The sequence below is a fragment of the Tachysurus fulvidraco genome, chromosome 1 (assembly GCF_022655615.1).
Source record: "Tachysurus fulvidraco isolate hzauxx_2018 chromosome 1, HZAU_PFXX_2.0, whole genome shotgun sequence".
Taxonomy (NCBI): domain Eukaryota; kingdom Metazoa; phylum Chordata; class Actinopteri; order Siluriformes; family Bagridae; genus Tachysurus; species Tachysurus fulvidraco.
The window spans coordinates 24,913,297-24,927,601 of NC_062518.1; the positions used below are offsets into that span (position 1 = coordinate 24,913,297).

Consider the following 14,305-nt stretch of genomic DNA (forward strand, 5'->3'; position numbering starts at 1 on the left):
CCCAAGGATGCGAGATCGTTGTGTAGGAATACTGCAAGATCCTGACCTGGGGATGAATCAGCTGAGAGCCTTTATTCTAACTTACTGAGTAGTTTAATTAGTTAATGCAGTTCATGTAGTCTCATTTTTGCTGTATTTTTTTTCTTGATAATGCTTATAGATCTGCATCATCAATTAATTCAAGACCTGTCATCAAGCTTCTATACTCAGACCTTAAATTAAACCATTGTACTAAGAACTTGTATTAAAATCTCTTTTTTCTAAATCCCTTTTAGCCAAATCCTGTCCGTCTGCTTGCCTTGTTCTGGATATACAGTATGTTCATAAAATCTTCATTTGCATCACACTGGCTGCCTTTAATACATTAAGCAAGTACTTCACTTTTCAAATGATTCAAATAATTATAATCCTAAATCATTTATCTGCAAAAACAAATGAATGCAGGTGTCCAATAGCCAAATCGTCAGGCTTTCCATTCATAGTAGAGCAGCAGAATACTCTGAGACACTGCTGAGCATATCAGAGACCAACTCTTTATAAACTATTTATCCAGAGCCTGCTGTGTGTAACTAAGCTTCAGAACAACATGGGAGGATTGTGTGAATTACCGCAAGACATCATAGTGAACTCAAACCACCCGGCAGTGAGGCAATTTTCACTCAACTGCACCTCACTGTCTTAGGGCATATCACTACAGTGTCTGAGGAGTGCCTGGTCTGTCAATTTTACCTTTGGGATGCCAGTCGCTCTGCATGAGCAATGTACTGAAATCCAGAAGAATGTCATTTGCAGCCCTAAATCTGAGGAAACGTCAGCACATTCTAGCCAACGCAGCACTGATTTAGAGCTAACGCAGTATACAGTATGTAGCAGGACTGTGTTACAGAAGATTCTGAATTATTTTTCGTAATTGTTATTTGTTTGTTATTCTGAATGGGGTTTGTTGAGAGCGGTTTAGCTCCTCTATGATGGTGTATGAGCTGCACAGGAGATTGGCGTGGGTGCCTAACGTGGATGGTCTATTTATTGAAAAGTCAGACATTTTCTTTTATACACATACAGTATAATGTTATATTCACATTAGCACTGGCATGTGTGTTCTCTAAATAACTATAAACCAATATTAAAACTGTATGTTCTGTGATTAGCAGGCCAGGCAGGGCACAGCAACCACTGCCGAGCGTTATGTCTGTTTATGTCTTTTACTACACAGCTATGTTAGTATGTATTTAAAAGTCCTTGTTTTTTTATATAAAATAAATTATTTATTCTAGAACTTGGTATCATTCTGCGTGGGTGGGTGGGTGGGTGGGTGGTGTGCTGTGTGTGTGTGTGTGTGTGTGTGTGTGTGTGTGTGAGAGAGAGAGAGAGAGAGAGAGAGAGAGAGAGAGAGAGAGAGAGAGAGAGAGAGTGTGCATTGCATATCCAGTATACTAAGTATGATTTTCGTTGTTTTTGATGTGTGTGTGTGTGTGTGTGTGTGTGTGTGTGTGTGTGTGTGTGTGTGTGTGTGTGTGTGTGTGTGTGAGATACATAACAGTAAATCAAAGACTGAAGCTTAACAATGCGTCTAGTCTACAGCATGCGAGCAACTCTAATTAAGATCAGGGAAAGATATTTGTTTGCTGCAGCTGTAAAAGGCCATGAAGAGGATCATTTCAGCTTTCCTTATAACAGTAACTACTGTTTTATTCCCTATAAGGTTAATATGACAGATGTATACTATAGGAAAGGGATTTTTTTTAAAGTAGCTCCTACTGGCATTTGTGTCATTAAGCCTTACACCTTCATGGCTCTTATTAATAATAATGAGACCTTCATACTAGTCTTTAGTAATAGTCTTTACTATAGAGTGATTTTAATGCTCCGTCACATTTCTTTTCCAAAATAAATATCTGTTTACTGTTAAAATAGAACAAATGTGCACTTAAATAAAGATTTTTATGCTAGATTAAAAAAACGTGAACTTCATCTAAGAATCAATGAAATAAGACAAAAGCTAAATGAAAACCAGAAAATCTCCTGGCAAGCAGTTTATAGTCATTTGGTTAGAGTATCATAAGTTCAGAATACTACTAGCACATGCCCCTGAAGTCTGAAAACAGTGTGAAAAATATCAATACAGCATTTAGTCATTACTTGGCAGTGTGTATTTCGTTTCTCTAATTGTTTTTCTGATGAACTTGAATGATCCTTCATTCCCTCAGTTACTATTAGGTAAAACAACCAGAAGAAGACTGCAATAAAATTTCAATATAAGGGTCGTGATCGATGTGGCCTTACAAAAAAAAAAAAAAAAACACTGCAGCATTAATTAGTACAAGAGTGTTCATTTGTTGTTGTTGTTTTTTTCTTTGCTATATATCAAATAATTACTGCATATTCAATATGATTACTATTAGAAAAAGAAAAAACAATGCTACTGCAAGTCCAAATCAGTAAAAGGTGCCAATTAAATAATATATCATATTTCAAAAAGACATTATGTAAAGGAGAAAAAAATCCGTTGGTTCTGTAAATTTGGAACAAATGAACTTGTTTTTTCAGTGTGATTTTCTTTACAGCTCATGCAAAAACAGACTAAGCATGTGAACTTGGCTTTTGTGCATCTTTTTCCAGGATTAGATTCACTGTATGGAAAATGTTGCTGCTGGCACAAAGTTCGAACTGTACACAAACCGAGCTCTATGAAGATATGGTTTACCTAAGCTGGAGAGGAAGAAATCAAGAGTCTTGGACAGAGACCTGACCTCAACCCCCCTGAACACTGACTGTGCCCCAGGCCTTATTGCCTAACACCGCTGCCTGACCTCAATAATGCTCTCACGGCTGAATGGACAAATCCCCACAGCCATGCTTTCCAAATCTAGGGGAAAGCCTTTCTACAAGAGTGCATTATTATAGCAGCAAAGGGAGACTACACCTAAAATGGGAAGTTCAAAAAGCAAATATGATGAAATTTCCTCAAACTTTTAGCTATATAATTATATATTGTAAAGGAATTTTTCACTTTAGAGATGTTCATAAGAACCTGTTCTTCTATATTTCTCATGGCTGGTAGTTACAGTATTGCGACTAGAGTTTGCAGTTGTTTTCCTAAAACTGCTTCCAGCAGACCTTTCCCCTGAGACCTTAGTTGTTCCCGTGGGACCTTGGTAGGTACAGATTAGCTTGGTCAGAAGATGAGCTGGCTTCTTAGCCAATGGTTGATGATGGTTTGCTTTTACATGTCCTGTTTCATATATTTCCTGTCTAAAATATCCTGATGTTATCAATGATCTGGGCCCTTCCTCTCTCATGCTGCACAGCTGAACACAATAAAAACGTGAAACCTTTTTTACTCTTGCACGTTCCTACCAGTGTGATATTTTATGCTTTAATTCTCTCAAGACCTCCAAACTTCCACGACACTATACAAAATTGCAAATGCACTGGTGTAAAAGCAAAAATCAGAGAAACCCAGTAGGAGTGCTGTAACATTTAACAAGTAAGAGTAAAAAGATTAACTTTTCGCCTCACACTGTCCTATTCTACTTCGTTAAAAGTTAATAAATTGTAAAAGTCTCCCACCTAACGTCTACGGCGTCTTCCATGACAGTCATATCTGTCTTACACTTGGCAGACGGGTTGATGGCCAGCTCAGCGGGTGGAATGACAAAACTTTTACTCAGCGGCAGCCACATTCCTTCTCCCAGAGTGTATGTGAACCTGTAACGAAGAAAATACATATCAGATCGTGTGACAAAAATAGATTAATAATGTGTCTGTAATTCAACACTGTCTTCCAGGCCAAACTGGCAAAAAGATCTATCTACAAACGATCGATTGACAAACACTATGTATTTACATAGGGCCTTACTATAAGGCTAATATACGGTAGCAAGGAATTTAAAATACAACTTGACTTGTATTATATGATTTATAATGCAGAAATTTCAGATAATAAACAAGTCAAAGACAACAGCATCGGTAGATAATAGCAGCAATCAGCGTAAACATGAACACCCACACACGGGGGTAATTAATATCCGGTTACCATAGTTATCCCACATTGTTAAGCCTGCGTAATGCAGCATTAGGCATTGTGTCAGAAACAAACATTTGTGCTTTCACTATAATCATTTTCCTGAAATTTATTTTGTTCTACAGGTTATAGTCACTCCCATCACTCATGTGATCACAGTTCACAGTGAGTAAAAAAACAACAAGAAATTGTTAAAATAATTTCTACACTTATTTTTACTTTTTAATATGTAATACAATTTTGCACATATTTAAAAAAATATTATACATTGTAAAAAAAGTAACAGAGCTGATGTTGCATAATGGTATATTAATTATCTGGTTTAAAGCACAGACTTAATAAATCTTTATAAGCTTTATAAAGAAAAGGTAAAATAAACATATCACATATCACAGAGCACCTCCACAGCAGCCAGACAGTGCTGTATAGTGTTTCTCAGACTACAGATTATACTGTATTGTGTATGCTCAGAAATACTACCACTGGAGTCAAACTGTCTGCAACACACCTGACTGTGTTTCACAAACAAAAGTCACTTTGTTACTGCTGCAAAATAATGTCTACAATATATGGAGGCAGCATCTGTATGTCAGGTGAACCCACTGGATGTGAATAAACTGTACAAATACTTAAACACCAAGAGCAATGTTCTCAGCAGTTTCTGATTCTTAAGTCAGCTGGAACCTTTAGAAATATTGATTTGAAAGAATTTGAAAGAATGCATTCAGACAGAGGTTTATGTTTAACACTTAAACGTTATAGAGTCTAACATTTGATTGCTTGAATACAAATACACACACAGTGCATTCAGAAATCCCTTCATGTTTTTAATTTTTTTTTTGTCTTTTGTTTAAATTCATTTAGTTTTAGTTTAAAGTTAAAACAGAATTCTGGAAATGGTTGCAAATGTATGAAAAAGGACTGAATTATCACATTATTATTAGTAGTATTCAGACCCTTAGCAACAACAATTCAAATGTAGCTCCAGCACCTCCCATTTCTCTTGATCATCCTGAGAAGTTTCTACACCTTGATTGGACATGATTTGGAAAGGCACACAACTCTTTATAGAAGGCCTCATAGCTAACAACGCATATCAGAGAAAAAACAAGCCACTAGGCCAAAGAAACTGGTTGCAGAGCTCAGAGACAGGATTTTTACAAGGCAAAGCACTGGGGAATGGGAAGGCTTGAAGAGTTCCAAGTGCACAGCAGCTTCCATAATTCTTAAATGGAAGAATTTTGGCACAATCAGGGCTGTTCCAAGAGCTGGTCACCTGGTGGTCATAGTGAGCAAATGGAGACGAGCCTTAGTAAGAGAGGTGACCAAGAACCCAATGGTCACACTGATTGAGCTGCAGAGATCCTGTGTGGAGATGGGATTCGGATTCAGGACAACCAGCCTTCTCTGATCTGATTTGGCAGAGTGGGTAGACGGAAGTCTTTGCTCAGTGCAAAACACACGAAAGAATGCTTAGAGTTTGCAAAAAAGCACCTCTGTGAGGATCAAGATTCTGATAAAACCAAGACTGAAATGTTTGGCCTCAATTCTAAAAGTTAGGTCTGGGGAAACCCAGGCACCTCTCATCACCTGCCCAATACCATCCCAACAGTGTAGCATGGTGGTGGCAGCATCATGGCAGCATCATGCTGCGGGGTGTTTTTCAGCAGCAGGGACTAGGAGACTGGTCAGAGCTGAGGGAAAGTTAAACAGAGTGAAATACAGAGATATTTTAATAAAAAGCTGTTCCACAGACCTCAGGACCTCAGGCTGGGCCGAAGGTTCATAACATTACCATGACGCTAAGCACACAGCAAAGACAACACAAGAGTGGATTAAGAACAAATCCATGAATGTCCTAGACTTGAACCCTCTTGAAAATCTCTGGAGAGACCTGAAAATGGCTGTCCATCAACGATCCCCATCCAATCTAACCAAGATTTGCAGGAAAAAATGGCAGAAAATCCCCCAATCCAGGTATACAAAGCTTGTACGTCAAACCCAAAGAGACTCAAGGCTGTAATTGCTGCCAAAGGAAAAGGTGCTTCATCTAAGTACTGAGTGAAGGATCTGAATACTTATTTGAATGTGGAATTTCAGTACGATTGTAGTATCAGGCAACAATATAACAAAAATGCAAAACAATTAAAAAACTACATATATACTACATACTGTATACAGTATACATATATTGTGTGTATGTAAATGTCAATGTCAACTTTACTTCCTCATTATAATCCAATCTATATGTAGTTGCACAAAACAGCAGTAATACTACTACTACTACTACTACTACTACTACTACTACTACTACTACTAATAATAATAATAATAATAATAATAATAAATAAGTGGTCATTTATACCAAATTAATAAACAAATGAAAGAAGATTTTTTCACACAACAGTCTTAACAAACCTTTGTTTAAAAAAATTTAAACAAAGATATTTATTAATTAATAAATATCAATAATTTGCACTGCATTTTTTAAATACTTATTTTTAGAACATTAATGGTCATAGAACAGAGCCAAAAATTACTCATCCACAACACACTTGATGATGCACAAAGAACCAATGATAATAAAAATGTAACACATTGTTAACATTTTTGGAAGAATACCCACATAGTATAAACAATGCATTCATAAGCACTGTCTGAGAATTTATACAATGGAATTTTTTTTAAGGTTTTAATTTTGCTCTATACATGGAAGACAGAACCTCTATCACTTTTCATTAGGAGCTGACATTAAAATATAACATTACTGTAATTTTTTGTATCCATATATTTTATGTTATTAGCTTTGCGGGATTCCTACTAATACTGTAGATCATTCACGACATAAAGTTGTAGACTGTACATATCATGCTTTATAAGAGTTTAAATGTGAAGCTTAAGGGTATTACATGCATTCAGTTGCCTAGCATTAGTTTGGTAAAAAGGAAGCTGTTTTAAAATGAGACTCCGTAATAATTTTAACACGAATTCACAACCCATTCAATTCCATGCTCCTTTAAATAGACAACTTTAGTACAAATTAGGAAAGGTAAGATTTTTTTGCAATACTTTATTTCTTCTTACAGAAGCATGGAATTGAATGTGAAATGACTTATGGCATATGTTAATGAAAAACATCACATGGTGTGCAGCCTGGAACCCAAAATGATTGAATGCTGTGTTAACATTTAGCAACAAGAAAATGTAGTGTGTCTACACACACACACACACACACACACACACACACACACACACACACACACACACACACACACACACACACACACACACACACACACACACATAACAGTATAAACTAAAAATAAACAGCAAATATAGCTTTAAAACAAGCCATAACAAAGACTTTAAACAGAGTGGTCAAAGTTTGGCCAAGCAATTTACAGCGTTTAAAAATGAGTGCATGAGTGAGGAATATTATATCAGAAATCACAAGCAATTATGTGAGTAAAGATTGTATTGTGTTAATGTTTGGCCAACACAAGCTGAAGTAACAGCTTCAATTCACCTGAGGCTTGAGTGTCTCTGTAACTGTACTGAAGGGAAGTGGTGTGTTGATAATGACGTTGGAAAGTGGTACAAAGATCTTCCATTGGTTCCATTTATTAAAATTTGTTCAGTGTGCATGAGGTCAATCTCCCGTTAGTCAAATGACGGAGGGATATGCAACACACTATAAAGCGCTGTGCTCACACGCTGGCTATCTATGGCTGTCTATGCTCTCACCTTCTGCACCATGGCTGCTTTTCGTAGTTGCACAGAGTAGGAACTCATCAGTACATTTTGCCAGGGTATGCAGGAAGTAGTGAAGATTAAGTTAGCCTGTCATGACAACACCCTGACTCTGGACCAGCTCATCGACCTGGCCATCTGTTTAGACAACCTGCTGCATGAACAGTCCAACAGCAGGAGCGTATTCATCAGTGCCAGCTGGATCCCGTGAGGACAGTGAAATTGGTAAAAACATGAATCTCCAATGAAGAAAGGCAGATGTGTTTGTGAGCAGGTCTATGCCTGTACTCTGGCAGAACATTTACGTGCAGACTGTAGCAATCACCTGGATCCTCACTAAACCAGTGGAAATACATACATATGTTATACACAGATTAATTGCCTATAATTATGCAGAAATAATTGAAAGGAATGAGCTTTATAAATCTGTAATTGTATCCAGATAAGAAGTGTTACATTTCGCACTGGATTCAATACTACATGGGCTAAAAGGGCTACAGTCACTGCTGATTGAACCCACAGCCGTGACTCTCTGGATGTGATGAGAAACTGTCCCAGGTTTCTGTCCCAGGTCCATACTTAATTCCGCTAGTGTTCCCTAGTGTTCCCATCTGGATGGATTATCTGATGATGTGCATGATTTGCAACTAAAATGCGGAAGGTGTAGCAGCTCTTTGTTGCCAGTGGGTACGTACATGTGTATGTTCTGTCATAAGCAAGCATGTACAATATTAAGTGCAAAAAGAAATAGCTAAGTAATATATAAGAAAGCAAATCAAACAAAAATAAATCTAAAAAAAAAGAATTAAGCAAATATAGTTTTATGTCAGTCAAAAGCAAACAGTGTTAATTTGATATTAAATTTAACCTCACCGTAAATGGCACAGGCTTCAGAGACCGCAAAATATACAAGATTTAACACTTTTATCTTTCTTTTCCCTGACTGTTCTAATTACCAAAAGCTTCAAATGTGAAACATTATTGGCAACTTGTACACTTGAAGATTGAGGCACATCCCATGTATAACTGCATCATATCACCAGCAGCCTGAACTATTTACAATATCAAGAAGCCTTTATTTGTCACATATACATTACAGCACAGTAACATTCTTTTCTTTGCATATCCAGGGCCTAAACTACCCATTGTGCAATGAGATAAATGTCTAAAAGCTGTCCTGTTAAGTAGTCAGAAGACTGGAAGCTCTGATTTAAGATGAGTTTCATCACAAATGGACACTAAACTGACATTGACATTAGTCCAAATCGGTGCTGGAGCACCATTCTTTTGTTTGTGTTTTTTTTTTTGGTTTAGAAATTTTGAATGACGGAGGTTGTATTTAATTTGTGATCATTTTTTTTTCTCTGCTGACAGTAAAATGTGTTAAAATGATACTGTATGCTGATAATACAGTTAAAAATAACAACTAAAAATCTTGTATACACTTGCGTATTTGTTTTAACCCTTTTTTAATCTCTCTCTCTCTCTCTCTCTCTCTCTCTCTCTCCCTCTCTCTCTCTCTCTCTCTCTCTCTCTCTCTCTCACTCTCTTTCTCTCTCTCTGAGAAAATGTCAACATGAGATCGGTAAGAAATTCATACTAAGCAGACAGCATACAGAGTGAATTTTAAGTACGAAGGAGGGGGTGGAGTGTGTGTGTGTGTGTGTGTGTGTGTGTGTGTGTGTGTGTGTGTGTGTGTGTGTGTGTGTGTGTGTGTGTGTGTGCAGAATAAAATAGGCAGCAGGACTAAAAAATAAAACAATTCAGTGTAAACCTCTAGCCTCTGTAGCCTCTGTAATCAGATTCTCAATATCAGACGTACATTAATCATGTATCTGGTGATAAACTGCATCAGAAAGGGCAGTGAAACAGTTAAAGGCACCATGTCACAGACTGCATTTTTTGTATTTAAATAGTTCAATTTGCATTTAATAAAGTGCCAAGTTAGCAGAATGAAAGGGCAAGGATAGGATTGACACAAAGGGTCATTTTAAGAATTAAATGACAATATAAAACAGCTATAAACGAAAAGGCTTAATTACATCCAATTATACGTCCCTTATCTAACTTCTGTGGCTAATGAACATAACTCTGTCGAACACCTGCCTTTTAATACAGAGCATTAGATGCGTGTGCATGATTTCAATTTGGTTATTCAATTGGTATTAAACCCACTGTCTTCCTCCGAGTGACAAATATGTTATTATACAGTACATTTGTTGGTGTGTAGAGCACTCCCTAATTAAGCAGGAAGCCATGTCTAGAGACATGAAAGTTCCAGAAAAGTAAAGCCTGGCATTTTCCCTGTTTGTTATCTCATGTCTCTGTCAGAACATCATCCACAAGCCCCATGCCACCATGTCAGAGGGAGCCCATGCTAGACCTCTGGATCACAAGGGGTTTGCATCCAGAAGCCGTTTCCGGGTTTACGGACATATAACACACACTACGCACGTGGCTTTCCGACGCGAACTCTCATAAGTTTCACTGCCACACCGAGCCTTATTTTCGCTAGTGTTTTGTATGCACATGTATGACCTCTGTTTCTGCATTTTATGACTTACGTTTTTCTAGATTTTGCCCTTGTCTGCTCTGTTTTTTTTATACATTTTTGCCTCTATGCTGACTCTGATTTTGCTACAGTACGTGTTTTGGATTTGTCTGCCTGGATTTTCACTGTGCTCATTAAATGCTTCCATTTATCCGCATTATGGATTCCAATTCATTAGAGAATACTTCGCCACCTGGGAATCCAGCGGATAACGCTCAACTACAAGCCCTGGTGGCCTATCAAGGTGAGCAACTTGCTGCTTATCAGGAACAAGTCACGGTCTACCAGAAGCAACTCACAGCACTATAAAACACTAACGCTCACCTCCTTCAATCTCTCCACAACCTACCCACACCCAGAGCTGAGTCATTTCACATGGCACTCCCAGATAAGTTTGATGATCATTGTAAGGGTTCATTAAGAATGTGAAGTGTTTCTTGACCACAAACCTGACACCTATCATGATGATGATTCTAAATGTGCATCCTTAATGACACTGTTAACTGGGAAAGCTCTGGATTGGGCCACAGCGGTGTGGGATGAAGATGATCAAGTCTGCAATTCTTATTCCTATTTTCCCCAGCTACTTCAGGGTGTTTTTAAGCATGACTATACCATGATGTATCTCACTTTGGCTGCACAAAGTCAGTGGAAAGACCCCAGTTTAAAAAAACGTATTTCATGAAGGATTAAATCTCTCACTATAGGCTGAACTCGCTTGCCAAGACGAATGCACCACACTTGCACAGTATATCATGCTGGCTATTCGTTTGGACAACCTAATTCGCAATCGAGCTCCACACTCACATAGCTCACTGGAACCAGTCATGACAGAGCTGAGTGAGCCTATGTAAATTGTGTGGACCTGTTTGTCCACTGATGAGCAGTAACAAAGCCTCCACCAGCAGCTGTGATTTTACTGTGGGCAAGCAGGTCACAGGTGCGCTTCATGTCCTGAGAAGTTTAACCAAGTGACAAAGGTGAGCTCCTGTGATTACCCGTATAGCTTACAATTGGCTGCATTGATTCTCCATGGAAATACTACCTACCCTGTCTAAACCCTAATAAATTTAACATCATCCACCATCGTCCCCACCAGCTCATGCACTGTTCTGCTAAGAATTAAAGCTGTGGATGACAAGCCATCAGGGACAGCCTCATCACACACCAAACTATTCCTCTCACGCTACAGGTGGGCCTTTTACACGTGGAGGAAATCGTCTTGTTCGTCACATCCACTCCTTTTCTTTGTGGAGAAGAAGGATGGTGGACTAAGACCTTGCATTGTGGATTGAACGCCAAAACAGTCAGATATCCTTATCCTCTGCCACTAGTTCCCCCAGCTCTTTAACGTCTCCGGGAAGCACTGATCTTTACAAAATTGGATTTGAGAAGTGCTTACAACCTGATCCAGCTAAGTAAGGAAAATGATTGGAAAACTGCCTCTCTCACCTCTAGGGGGCACTACGAATATCTTGTTATGCCATATGACCTACCTAATGTGCCCATCATATTACAAGCATTTGTTAATGAAGTTCTCAAGGACTTTCTGGACCACTGTATGATCGTCTATATTGATGCCATTCTGATTTACTCCTCCACATATGAGTCCCATATCAATCATGCATGGAAAGTCTTACAATGACTCCTACAACACCGACTGGTCGTAAAGGGTGAAAAATGTGAATTCCACTGTGCATACATGGGATAAATAATAAATGGCTTAGAAATGGATACAAGTAAGGTGGATGCTGTCACTACCAATGGCCAACCCCCTCAAGTATCAAGGAGTTGCAGATTCCTGGGCTTTGCAAACTTCAACAAAAGGTTCATATGGAACTACAGCTCTATAGCTGCCCTGCTTACATCATTTGCTGTGCAAAGAAAAACCACAAAGACTTCACTGGAAGGAGGCATCACAGCTGGCCTAAAAAACTCAAGCATCACTTCAGGACCACCCCGATCCTACAACATCTTGACCTTGATCGACCCTTTAATGTTTGAAGTTAATGCCTCATTTTGTCTAATAGGGGTAGTGCTATCTCAGAGACATGGGTTCCCAGAGAAACTCCTTGTGCCTTCTTCTCCCAGAAGCTCATGCCTGCTGCTGCAAACTACAATGTGGGAAACAGGGAGTTATTGTCCATCAAAGAAGCATTGGGGGAGTGTAGGTATTGACTGGAAAGAGCTAAGTACCCATTTTACTGATCATAAGAATCTAGGAGAAAAAAGCTTCCTAACCTCACCCGATTGTCCACCCTTTGTAAGGTATATGTCTAAGGTATGATCGCACCCTAAATCGCCCAGCACCCAGGCCTAGGGGTCGCCCTAAAAATAAAACACCAGTAGGTGTTCCTAGAGGAGGGGTGCTGAAAGAACATCATCCACACACCCCACCACCACCACATCAGAGGAAGCCCTCGCTGGAATACTAGACTTCCAGATCATGAGGAGTTCATATCCAGAAGCCCCTTTAAAGACATTTAAGCGATATGCGCGTGTATTTCTGATTATTGTCAGTTTCACTGCCTTACCAAACCTTATTTTCTCTAATGTTTTGTATTTATGTGTATGACATCAGTTTCTGCATTTTGTGGCTTATGTTTTCTGGATTTTGCCCTTGCCTGCTTTGTTTGCCTTGCTGACTGCCTTGCTGTCTTTTGTACCTTTTTGCCTGTTTGTTGACTTACGTGTTTTGGATTTGTCTGCCTGGATATTTATTGTGCTCATTAGACACTTCCCTTTATTCGAATTACGGATTCTACCTCCAATTTGTTACAGTCTCTTAATATATTTTTACTGTTGGGAAAAAGCTGCTGTAAATTGACAGTATTTATTTTACAAAATTGTACTGTACACAACTCGGCATTTTAAAACGGTCCACAAATATAGAGTAAAACACCAGAAAAAGCAATAAAGAGTGGGTCTAACATTTTAGGTGTGAGAGATGAAGGATTCTCCACACCAGCATCTGACAAGTGGAACATGTTTATGCCTTTTATTTTAGCTCTTTATTTTAAGCACAGACCTTTTAAACTTTTTGAGGTCTATACGTTTGCAATGTTCATAACACCAATGTTAAAATTAGAGGTTTTTGTGATATAAATAATTAATCTCTCAGCAGCCTTATAAGTTGCGGTGTGCGCACTTATGCAACCAAGTTTTTTTTTTCCCCTTGTTTCTGATTGCAACAAATGAGAAATGTTGGCTGAGTGGGCAAGTTTTTGAACTACAGCTAACAAAGTCATCCCAGCAACACAAAGCAATGCTTTAATTAAATTACTAATTTGAAATAATAATTTTTAAAAAATCATCCACATAAGACAAATGTTTTAGATATCATTTAAATGTATCTATATATTTTAAATGAACAGTATATTACAGAAAAAATAAGAAGTACTGTACAATACTGTCCTGTAAATAAATCTCAAAACGTTACTGTAAATATACTTTACATATATTTACTATAAATTCCTAGCTGTTCCAGTACACTCACGTTCTCTGGGATTAAAAACATAAGTATATACAGTTACAAGCACAGAATAAAATTGCATGTCTGAAACTTTGCATCCAAAATCAGAAGTTTCTTTTAAGCTCATTGCCACATAAAAAAAAGAAAAAAACAAAGTAAATCGTAATGAATGTTATGTCTCAAAAAATGTTTGATATATAACTGAGAAATACAACAAAAAGCTTGATTAAAGTACAACAAAACAATACATGTTTATACACCACTATTAACTATTCAACAAAATCATACGCTGAAAAAGAGAATCCAAAAAAAATCGAAAAAACAACAACAACAACAACAAAAAAATAATAAAAAACCTCAATAATAGGTTCATTCTTGCACCATTTCAGTTCCACTTAGTAATGTGTACAGAAGAACTCAGTAAATGAATATAAGCCTCATAGAAGCTGTACAGAAGATATTGATGTTGAAGTTTGTTTAAAAATAGAACAAGTAATCATCTTTCTTC

At 37.8% G+C, this 14,305-nt stretch overlaps 1 protein-coding gene across 5 annotated transcripts in view; it reads right to left on the reverse strand.

The window, feature by feature from the left end:
- The window catches only part of astn1 (astrotactin 1), a 223,503-nt gene that overhangs the window by 110,224 nt on the left and 98,974 nt on the right, over nucleotides 1-14,305 (reverse strand). For all 5 annotated transcript variants that reach the window (XM_027132844.2, XM_047818340.1, XM_047818320.1 and 2 more), the window contains one exon: nucleotides 3,571-3,708. In XM_027132844.2, the coding sequence (XP_026988645.1) occupies nucleotides 3,571-3,708 (138 nt within the window). The remainder of the gene's footprint in view (nucleotides 1-3,570; nucleotides 3,709-14,305) is intronic.